The following is a 12,563-nucleotide window of genomic DNA, read 5'->3' on the forward strand; positions in this document are numbered from 1 at the left end:
ATTTACCTCGGAATTTTATCAGACATACAGAGAAGACATAATACCCATTCTCCTTAAAGTTTTCCAAAAAATAGAAGAGGAAGGAATACTCCCAAACTCATTCTATGAAGCCAACATCACCCTAATACTAAAACCAGGCAAAGACCCCACCAAAAAAGAAAACTACGGACCAATATCCCTGATGAACGTAGATGCAAAAATACTCAACAAAATATTAACAAACCGAATATAAAAATACATCAAAAGGTTCATACACCATGACCAAGTGGGATTCATCCCGGGGATGCAAGGATGGTACAACATTCGAAAATCCATCAACATCATCCACCACATCAACAAAAAGAAGGACAAAAACCACATGATCATCTCCATAGATGCTGAAAAAGCATTCGACAAAATTCAACATCGATTCATGATAAAAACTCTCAACAAAATGTGCATAGAGGGCAAGTACCCCAACATAATAAAGGCCATATATGATAAACCCACAGCCAACATCATACTGAACAGCGAGAAGCTGAAAGCTTTTCCTCTGAGACTGGGAACAAGACAGGGATGCCCACTCTCCCCACTGTTATTCAACATAGTACTGGAGGTCCGAGCCACGGCAATCAGACAAAACAAAGAAATACAAGGAATCCAGATTGGTAAAGAAGAAGTCAAACTGTCACTGTTTGCAGATGACATGATATTGTACATAAAAAACCCTGAAGACTCCACTGCAAAACTACTAGAACTATTATCAGAATTCAGCAAAGTTGCAGTATACAAAATTAACACACAGAAATCTGTGGCTTTCCTATACACTAACAATGAACCAATAGAAAGAGAAATCAGGAAAACAACTCCATTCACAATAGCATCAAAAAGAATAAAATACCTAGGAATAAACCTAACCAAGGAAGTGAAAGACCTATACCATGAAACCTACAAGACACTCTTAAGAGAAATTAAAGAGGTCACTAACAAATAGAAACTCATCCCATGCTCCTGGCTAGGAAGAATTAATATCATCAAAATGGCCATCCTGCCCAAAGCAATATACAGATTCGATGCAATCCTATCAAATTACCAACAGTATTCTTCAATGAACTGGAACAAATAGTTCAAAAATTCATATGGAAACACCAAAGACCCCGAATAGCCAAAGCAATCCTGAGAAGGAAGAATAGAGTGGGGGGGATCTCACTCCCCAACTTCAAGCTCTACTACAAAGCCACAGTAATCAAGACAATCTGGTACTGCCACAAGAACAAAGCCACAGACCAATGGAACAGAATAGAGACTCCAGACATTAACCCAAACATATATGGTCAATTAATATTCCATAAAGGAGCCATGGAGATACAATGGCGAAATGACAGTCTCTTCAACAGATGGTACTGGCAAAACTGGACAGCTACATGTACAAGAATGAAACTGGATCACTGTCTAACCCCATACACAAAAGTAAATTCGAAATGGATCAAAGAGTTGAACGTAAGTCATGAAACCATAAAACTCTTAGAAAAAAACATAGGCAAAAATCTCTTAGAAATAAACATGAGTGACCTCTTCTTGAACATATCTCTCCGGGCAAGGGAAGCAAAAGCAAAAATGAACAGGTGGGACTATATCAAGCTGAAAAGCTTCTGTACAGCAAAGGACACCATCAATAGAACAAAAAGGTATCCTACAGTATGGGAAAATATATTCATAAATGACAGATCCGATAAAGGGTTGACATCCAAAATATATAAAGAGCTCACACACCTCAACAAACAAAAAGCAAATAATCCAATTAAAAAATGGGCAGAGGAACTGAACAGTTCTCCAAAGAAAAAATTCAAATGGCCAACAGACACACGAAAAGATGCTCCACATCACTTGTTATCAGAGAAATGCAAATTAAAACCACAATGAGATATCACCTCACACCAGTAAGGATGGCTACCATCCAAAAGACAAACAACAAATGTTGGTGAAGTTGTGGAGAAAGGGGAACTGTCCTAACATTGCTGGTGGGAATGTAAATTAGTTCAACCATTGTGGAAAGCAGTATGGAGGTTCCTCAAAATGCTAAAAATAGAAATACCATTTGACCCAGGGATTCCACTCCTAGCAATTTACCCTAAGAATGCAGCAGCCCAGTTTAAAAAAGACAGATGCACCCCTGTTTATTGCAACACTATTTACAATAGCCAAGAAATGGAAGCAACCTAGGTGTCCATCAGTAGATGAATGGATAAAGAAGATGTGGTACATATACACAATGGAGTATTACTCAGCCATAAGAAGAAAACAAATCCTACCATTTGCAACAACATGGATGGAGCTAGAGGGTATTATGCTCAGTGAAATAAGCCAGGCAGAGAAAGACAAGTACCAAATGATTTCACTCATATGTGGAGTATAAGAACAAAGAAAAACTGAAGGAACAAAACAGCAGCAGAATCACAGAACCCAAGAATGGACTAACAGTTACCAAAGGGAAAGGGACTGGGGATGATGGGTGGGAAGGGAGGGATAAGGGTGGGGAAAAAGAATGGGGGCATTACGATTAGCATGTATAGTGTTATGGGGGGGTATGGAAAGGGCTGTACAACACAGAGAAGACAGGTGGTGATTATACAGTATATCTTGCTATGCTGATGGACAGTGACTGTAGTGGAGTAGGGTGGGTGGACTTGGTGAAGGGGGGAGCCTGGTAAACATAGTGTTCTTCATGTAATTATAGATTAATGATAGCAAAAATAAAAATAAAAATATGAATCTAATCATAGATCTAGGTTAAGGCAAGCCTACTATTATGAATTCTCAAAGGAAGAATTTCTCCACTCAGAGCCCCAGCTGAGAAATACAAACTTCCTTGACATCTGTCTGTGCTAAAGGGTGGATTGTTCTTCCCCTTAGGGTATAGATCTTCAAGGAACCCAATTACATGCTGAAGTCTCTAATAACCATCTTGCATTGGACCAAGACAAGCATCTACAAGAGCAATAAAACCCAAGCCCCCTGGACATTAAGACTGACAAATCCTTCTCAGACTTTTAGAGAGCTGCTACAGCATCAGTTCATTCTTACTGTTTTTATTTTCCTCTTCATTTTGGTTCTTGGAATTTCCCTTACTTTCATGTCAAGTTAGGTTACTAGGTAGCTGGTCATGCCATTAACCAAGACATTAACTCAAAATATTAAACAAGCTTTAATAGAATAAGAAAGCAATGAAATAAGAGTGTCAAACTTTAGAATGCAAGTATGGTCCTTGTTTCTGAAAAGCTAAAATTCTCTTTAACACATTCTAACATTTTCCTCTTCCATTACTTACCTGCTCTTTCCAACCTGTATTTTTCCCAGTGGATTCTTATAGGGGAATCTATGCTGGTGGTTTTGAAACTATGTCCTGTAGGAGTAAATTGATTTGCCCTGAACTTGGAAAAAAGGGTTTATATAAAATGCTGAGGCTTTAAAAATGTTGGAAAATCTCTTTTCTGTGAGATAGAAAAAGTATTTTAAATGAATAAAATAATCTAATTAAAAAGCAAATCTAATATGAAGAAATACCTTGATTTATGTCTTAATCCCTCCATTTTTTTCTTCCATAAGTTTTAATTGGTGAAGAAATATCCTTGAATAAAAATTATACTGAGACTTCACATCAAGACTTGACTGCCCTACACAAATCAACGACCCACCTTTCTTTCTCTTAGGTTGTTCTGGTGATGAGGCTCCTGGTGAGTGGGCATATGTCTCCGGAACCTGCTGAGTTTCCACCACTTCAGGAATCCCATCTAATGTGACGGATACATGCGTGACTGGGGCAATAGCAATGTCATCTTCAGGTGAACTAAATATATTATTATCTAATGGAAATAAAATCAATTATCAACTTTGTATTATGAGTCAAAATAATTTCATCAAATAATTTTGTGTTTCTATGAAGACTGAAGTAGAAATAAAATCTTGAAATTTAGTCCTTTTTGTCTCTGCCCTAAATCAGGTCCCTTAGGCCGTTTAGGCTTGACTGGACTATCTCAGTATCTTCATTATTTGACTTCCTGTCACCAGTCTGACTCATTTCTCTTCTCTTTTTTTCCCATTGCTGCTAAAGTTATTCTCTGAAACCTAAGTCTGATTTGACCATATTATTCTTCTCTGTAAAAACTATACTCTGAAATTCAGAAAGAAAAATGGGCATATCTTCCCATAGTTTATGTGAGGGAAAAAAGAGCAACCCACACTGCAAAGCATGCCATCTGAAGCTTCCACAATCTGAATCAGACCTACCTTTCCAATCTCACCTCCCATCCACTATGAAGCTTACACTTCAGCTATACCAAAGCTTTTTTCTCTTAAACATTTCACTATTACATGTGTGTGTCTTTAGTTCACTCCATTCCCTCTACCTTGAATGCCCTTTCCTGCCTCCTCTACCCATTAAAGGCTAATTTGTCAACCAAGTCAAAACACTCTCCCATAAAGCTTGTCTCTGATGTTCTCAGCTGGAGTACTCTCTCCTTCCAGAACACTCTGCTATCCTTTAGAGGGCCTTTATTTTTGGTTTTTAGTTATGTACATTAATATCTGCCTTCAAAATTAAATGTAAGCTTGAGGAAAGAAATAGTATCTGTGTATCACATTGATGCACTACTGTGCATATAGAAAATATTCAATAAACATCTTGAATTGATTTAGTAATAATTAATACTATGAGTTTGACTACTTTGTCAGAAAAGCTCAAAGAACATAGATTTAAAAGCAAATCGATACTGTGGCAGTGAGTTTTATGCCATGAGTATTAGGAAATTTTTCAAAGGATTTTTGCCGATTCCCTGATGAACATTTATAGAAATCACTAAGTTACTGTTTGGGCCCTAAGTACCCTAATGCTTTCAACTAATGAGGTTAAGAGAAGAGACTGTGCACAATCTGGTATTTAATAAGTAAATAAATAACTTTTTTAATTCCTAAAAGCCTCACTTTCCAAATTAAAAAAAAAATGTCCTAACACTTAACAGAGTTGCTTCAACTAATACTGTACCTTAAAATGCATTGGTGACACTTAATTATATATATAAAAACATGGTCTCTGGTCTTGATATTTACCATCTCATAAAAGACAGATGGCAAAAATAACTTTGCAAAGTATATTAACATGAACAATCTTAACACAAAACTACTCACTTATTCGTTTTTCATCCAGCATAGGGTCAGGAGAATCCATATTGAGGAGTGCCTCAGCAGCCTCAATAGTTTCAATTGTTTCATCCCCATTATGACAGGAGGCTTCTACTACAACACATTTAAAGAAAAAACAGAATTAGCTGTATGACATCTGTTGCTCTAAAACACACAGATTCTGATCTCTTGAACCAGGGTACATCACTTAATACTTGCGTTTACATACATACATTGTATCAACATATTAAATCTATACTGAATATGACTACTAAATACATGTTTCTTACTTTTAAAGAACTCTACAAGATGTAGGTTTTTAAATTAAAAAGCAAAACAAAACAAAACAAAAACCTCTGCAAGATGCTGGGAGGTTAAAGAGTAAGCAAAATAGAGCTCAGACTCTGAAGTGAAATCACTGGTCATTTAATTCTTCTATTTTCAAGAGTAAGAAGTAATGGGCACTGACCTTGAGTAGAAAGGATTCAGAAATGACAGTCAGAAATCCGAGGAGTACCATTAAACTAATCTGTCACTGGACAAGTCATTTTGTTTCTGTAGAGGCCATTTTATAACATGACTGGGTTGATATTCTTAGATTCCTTTCAGCTCTAACACTGATCCCAATACTCTTAGTTCAGTAATAGGAATGAACATGGGTCTCCGGCAATCTGACTCTTTTTCCATTTCTCTATAATTAGTAAGTTGCCACCATCTCCAAAAAGTTTTAGTCTAGTCACATTATTAGAATCTAAACACCTCTTGACAGTTAGCATTCTGGTATTTGTCAGGTATACTGTAGAATATGATTTCTCCTACTATGGACTGTGCCTAGTTCAAATTTCTTCCCATGTTCTTAAAAAGTATTAAAAAATAAAAATTAATCCACATAATACATGCTAGATACTTGACACTTCTCTGCAGCCTGGATATCCAAAATATTTGCACAGTGAATTCCTGGGTGACATGTTAGCCCCTTAGCTCTAGTATCAGTACCAAGAAACTACAAAAAGATCTACAAATACCCTCTTTTCATAAATTCAAGTTTCCTGAATGTGACATTCATCATGCATAATTCCTTATTTTTACTTACTGTATTTTCCCCTCAATATTTTTGATGAAAATTACACATGCTATTTTTATAAATTTGTGTGTGTGTGTATAAATAAAACCATGATTTTCAGATTCAGGGTTAGACTGACAGTATGTAACTCAATGACTATAAACCTTTTCATTTTACACAAGATTAAAAAGTAAATACAAACATAGTACTTAAAGCAAAAGTTCTTTTTTCTCAAGCAAATGAATGAAAGTAATCATTTACACATTGTCCCCTCCCCATTCCTATTCAATCCAGAGAAGGCACAAAATCATTTTCCTTTTTATTACTGAGGCTACGACCAGATTTCCAAGGTATTGGTAGCTCTTTGAAATATAGCTTAACTTTCCATTAGAATATTGTAACATTTATTATCCTAAATTTTTCCTAGCCAGTCATGTTCTCTTTAGACCGAAGATCTACAAGAACCTACAACACTTAATTGACTCCAAGTTCCTAATTGGCAATAATATTGAACGCCTATTACTCTTAAACAATTGTGCTCGGAAATGTGGAAGATAAAATAGGATAAGACATGACCTTTCCCCTTATCTACTGGTAACTGATACTGAGATAGTGAGAAAATTAAAAAGTGATTAATTTTATGGTACAGAGTAGACTGACTACAAACACTGTATATCTATAATTTAGGAAGGCTTCTGAAGAGACGGACTTAGGCTGAGCCACCTAAGATAGCTAGGATTTAAATACTTTGAGAAGAAAAGGGGAATTAAAGCAAGAATAACAGTAAAAGCAAGAATATGAGATTATACACTCAAAAGAAAATGAGATAACTAGTCTATACTTTATAAAACAAAATGTATAACTGCTAAAGATTTTTACAATAACAGATTAATTAACCTGCTTTACACACTGATTAATTCGGCTGACTGCCTTCCCAAGGAAGGGAGCAATCCTATGATGGGAATGGACAGGAGGGACTACTGAAGGAGCAGAGAACTGGGACAATTCCTGAATGATGGATACACAGAAGTTCAGGATCTGGGGTCATACACTAGCCTGCCCCTCTCAATCAGAAAGAAACTCCTAAGAACATTTTTCTCTCATAAAGTAAAAGGTAACAGTTGGAGTTCCCACAACCTGCCAAGCCACAAGAGAACCTCCTTCCAGATAGCTAAGATGTATTTGCAGACTTCAAACTTCTGGGCTTGATTCCCTCAGCTAGTATCTTTGAACCCAAACATCTATAGGGTCACATTGACATCAAGGAACAAGGAGGACATAGGCAATATAAAAAGAGAAAATTGTTTAATCTAGTTTGGATTTTTCAAACAGCAATTCAACCTTTCATGGGGTCTTCCTCTTTCAGAGCATTATAACTTTTCCTCTTAAGGCAAAGTGGAAACATTTCTGAGTTACTACAAAAAAAATACTCTAGAGAGACACTAAATAGAATTTTTACTAGTTTTTTATTTCTAAAAGTATGTCCTTTTATTTTTATGTCAAGATGTATCACACTTCATTATGAGACTACTGATAGACTCTTTATAGTCTTCATTATGAGACTATTTCCCCTAATTGTAATGAAAAATAATCAATTAAATTTTAATTATATATTCTGTAAAAACAAATGCAAACAAGTCCAATTCCTATATAGAACTTAAAACTAGCAAAGATAAATACCTCAAAAATTCGAGCAAAATGATTAAAATATGGCATTGTAATACTTCCTATTAAAAACTTAAGCCTCCTATTTAAAATCTTGTAAATTTAAGGCATAGTAAAAATCGTATTACTCCTTTGACAGGGCTTTGAAATTCTATGAATTGAGGAAAATATCCTAAGGTTAATTTTTTAAAAAATCAAGCAAATGAGGCCAGCTGACTCAATAATTACCATCTCTTTAACATTTATATTGCCCAAAATACTTCACATAAATAAATTTCTTAAAATATTTTAAAGTCTGTCATATACATAAAAACTATAAACTCAGCACAATTTACTTGCCTAATGATTAAGAAATAACAGTAAGAATTTCAAACACTTCTGTCAAGCTTTTTATAACAAAAAATTTCAAATATATACAAAAGAAAAGAAAATCATATAATGAACCCCATGTATCAAGAGCCCAGATTCAATACTTAATATAACCAATCTTCATCTATACTCCCCGCCCAATACAACACATTGGATTATTTTAAAGTGAACCCCAGCCAGTCTATCATTCAATTGCAAATATTACAGAATACAGAATTTTTAATAGATATTATACTTTAAACCAAATATACAGTTAATATCAAAATTTCTCTACTGTCTCCAGTTCTTTAAAAAGTTTGTTCAAACCAGAATCCAAAGTTCATGCACTACATCTGGTGACATGTGCTGCCTTTTTTTTTTCTTTTTGCTGTTTATCTTAGAAAAAAGAGGGCCATCTGTAGTTTCCCACACTTGTAGATTTGCTAATTATACCTCCACAGTGCCACTTACCATATCCTCACCCCTCACCCCGCCCCATGTATTTACTACAAACTAGTAGTTACATCTAGAAGCTTGATTAGAGTCACATTCATTTCTTTGCCAAGAATATTTCAACAGTGGTGCAATAGGATTCTACGTGCCTGCTGAAGTTATGCTATGAAGTCTGGTCATCTTTTTTCAGTACTGTTAAAATGGAGAACCTGGTTCACGAGTTGTCAACTTGATCTATCCACTATAAAATTCTCCATCAGCCTTTCATTTAATGGCTTTAGCAGTTATTGATGATAGTTACCTAGATCCACTGTTTCATTAGGGATTCCAAAATGGTGATAATTCTAATCCTAACATTCTTCTAGCATTTATTAGCTCGAATACTCTATAAAGAATAACTTTCCTTCATCAACTATCTGGTTACACTGAGCAACAGCTCATATGATAAAGGCAGGTTAAACGCTTGGTTCTTTTAAAATTACTTATTAGTTTTCATAATAATAAATAGGCTTCCCAGCATCTTCCAAAAGTGATCACTGAGTTATTTTTAGTATCACTGTGATACTTATCTGATGTTCTTTAGTTCTTTGCAGTTATAATTTTAAATTATACAAAGCTGGTTCCTGGATATTTCAGACATGACCCAAGTAATTTTTAATAGTTTCTGTGTTTTATGGGATGATAACATAGTATAGGCTATTCTTGTACATTTTCTGCCGCAAACCCAAAAAACAGCAGTTTCTGCTAAGTACCCTGGTATCTTTGGTGGAAAGTGAATTTAGAGACCATGATTTGTATACTAGAGATGTTCATTCACCACTGTAATATTCTTCACGACTTCTAAGCCTTTTCAGTACCCAAAGTTGGGGAAAAGGTTGATTTTTCTAAAAATTATTTTGGAGAATTTTAAACATATTCAAACACAGAGTAATATAGTGAATTCCTATGTATCCATCACCCAGCTTCAAAAATGATATATCAACTCATGGCCAATCTTGTTTTATCTGTTATGTCTACTTACTCCATATTATTTTGATGCAAATTCTAAATATAATATTTTAGTAGTGACTATTTCATAAGCTCTCTAAAAGGGCTCTATTTTGAAAATAAAAACATGATTATCACACATTAAACCTGTTTTCCCTAACTTCAAATAGTGTTCAAATGTCCTTTTGTCTCAAATGGTGGTGTGTGTGGAGAGTTGATAATCCCATGAAGTTTCCCATAGTCTGGATTTTGCTACTTGTATTCCCATTGTATAGCATGTTTTTCTAAATTTTCTCTGAACTGGTGGTCAGTTCTGGGAGCTAGATCAAATGGTGGTTGAATTTTTGGGGGAGGTTATTTTTCATATGTGATTATGTGTTTTTCCTTTAAAAGGCTCAAATATCCGATGTTCTCTTTCTGTGATGTTAGCAACTGTTGATGTTCACTATCTACACCTCTTAATTCATTAGGCTACAAAATACAAATAATCTACTTATTTCCTTTTCATGTATTAGTTGAACATCGCTATAAAGAAAAACTTCACATCTACTAATCTACTTAGTGATATACTTCATACAGGGATGGGAAAATAAATGTTTCATATTTAACTTTAATTTATCAGTTTTTAAAAAGTTATTAGCATCACCTATTGGTGAACATTTTTGTGTGTATCATTATGAGGTCATGTATTTAAACGTATTAAATATGCTCCAATCTATTGTGGCTACTGTGTTCACTGATGTTCAACTTGCCCCACATTTGGCTAGACAACATTTTGGTTTTTTAGAAAAGAAAATACATCATGAATTCATTCTAATATCTTCAATTCAAAGTTAGCATATTACAATTTATTTTTAGGAGTATATATAATTTATTTATATAAAGACCATTTATAGGATTTTAGAATTTTTACTTGACTTTGCAATTTAATATTTTACTTTTTTACTCTATAAATCTTGGCTTCTTTTGACATTAACTTCATTACTTTATTTTACCCTAACCTCTCTCTTATACACATACACAAGTTTTAAAATAACAACGACCATACTATTACTAACACTATAATTACGGAAAACAATTTAACATTCCTTAGCAGATTTCTTTTTGCTTTCTGCTTTTGAAGCTCTATCCCATTAGGAAATACACAGCTTTAAAAATCACTTCAAGTAACTCTTCTCTGTATGGTTATAGCAATACTCAATTAACATAATTAGGCTCATTTGTTTCAGTGTGCTTCAATTTTTAGAGATTGCTACATTTCCCTCTTTTGGATTTAATTTTTTTTATAATTATGTTAAATATTTACATGGATTCAAAGTGAAAACTACCAAACAATTTATATTTAGAGAATAGTTTTCATCCCTGTTCCCTCCTTCTCCCTATAAGGAACCATTTTTATTAGTTTTTGGTTTATCTGTTTTTAAAATATAAGCAAGTGCACACATATCATTTATATTGTTTCCCCTATCTTAAATAATAGGTAGTATACTATTAATGCTTTCCTGACCCTTGCGCTTTTTTATCTTAATACACACTAGACAGCATTTCATAATTATATATAGAAATCATGCTTTTTGAATCTCAAAAATGTAAGACAAGCTAAACATGTTTAGTGTCAGTGCTCTAATTTACAAAACTTTACTCCATTCACCTTCAGTCCTTAGGCTGGGAAACACAAAATAAATTGGTAGGTTCCCACATGAAACAGGAAAAAATACCAAAAATAAGTACACCTAGCTTTTAAAAAGAAAAAGAAAATTTTGGACCTTCATTAAATGTATGACAAAATTTTCTCATAGGCAACCCACAAGCTTTTAATACATAAATTGTGTTTCCACTAAACATAACCAAATTTAATAGATCATTACCATCACCTTTTACGTTTCCTTTGTGCCCCTTCTCAATCCCAGCCTCTTCACTTCTTGACCATACTGAGTTCCCACAACTATTCAGTTTGTTAATATATAAATTTTTAAACTTCATATTAGATTAGCTGTAACCTGGTAACTAGTTGAAATCTACTTACATACCAAGGGCAGAAAGCACTGATAAAAACTTAGCGTACAATTTATTAAATACATTTGAAATTATTACAAATGACTAAAAATGTGTTTGACTTTGTAAAAGCAGATAAGAGTAAGTATAAACAAAAGGGCAAATAATAGCATTTTTTAAAAGAGAAGATTTATTACTGAATAATATACAAAAGATTTACTAATGAATATTTTTAAAAGTCATCATAGTTGCCTTCCATTTGCGGAAATATAACTTCTAATAATTTCACTTTCAGATTCTCAAAGACTAGTAATGAAAGAAGAATCCCCACCTCACAGTCAAATGATTTTCAAATATTTTTAACAGTACAATCTTTTTCCAAATGAGACCTTATGTGGAACTCCAGCATATAGATAAAAATGCTCTTTTAACATTATTTTGGTAAGTTCAAATGCCTATCAAGCTTGATATGAGATAAGCCAATGATAAAAATGAAAGTGTTCTGATGAACATGAAAACTTGAAATCAGGGGTTACAGATGACAGCTGCAGTCTAATATAAGCCTCAAATCCATAAAAATAGTTCAATCTTTTTATTATTGAAAATTTCAAACAAAATCAAGACTATGGAACATTGTATAATTGAATCATGAATTCTCATTTATCCATTCTCATCATCAACCATGGTCGTCGATCTTCTTTCACCCATACTCTACTCACTTCCCCTAAGGAGCCCTCACCCCACTCCACACATCCCCACCCCAGGATTAATGGAAGTAATCTAAGACACCATATTTTATCTCTGAATATTTTAGCATTTGCACTAAAACATAAAGTATCTAATACAGTGCTATTGTCATACCTAAAAATATTAACAGTAATTCCTTAATACCATC

At 34.0% G+C, this 12,563-nt stretch overlaps 1 protein-coding gene across 9 annotated transcripts in view; it reads right to left on the bottom strand.

Moving 5' to 3' along the window:
• Positions 1 to 12,563, bottom strand: part of ELF1 (E74 like ETS transcription factor 1) — a 141,078-nt gene that overhangs the window by 16,952 nt on the left and 111,563 nt on the right. For 7 of the 9 annotated variants that reach the window (XM_073212555.1, XM_073212557.1, XM_073212550.1 and 4 more), the window contains 2 exons: positions 5,164 to 5,271; positions 3,675 to 3,842 (listed from right to left, as the gene is read on the bottom strand). In XM_073212555.1, the coding sequence (XP_073068656.1) occupies positions 3,675 to 3,842; positions 5,164 to 5,271 (276 nt within the window). The remainder of the gene's footprint in view (positions 1 to 3,674; positions 3,843 to 5,163; positions 5,272 to 12,563) is intronic. The other 2 variants (XM_073212558.1, XM_073212556.1) reach the window with 1 other exon arrangement.

This window comes from Manis javanica, chromosome 9 (assembly GCF_040802235.1).
Source record: "Manis javanica isolate MJ-LG chromosome 9, MJ_LKY, whole genome shotgun sequence".
Classification (NCBI taxonomy): domain Eukaryota; kingdom Metazoa; phylum Chordata; class Mammalia; order Pholidota; family Manidae; genus Manis; species Manis javanica.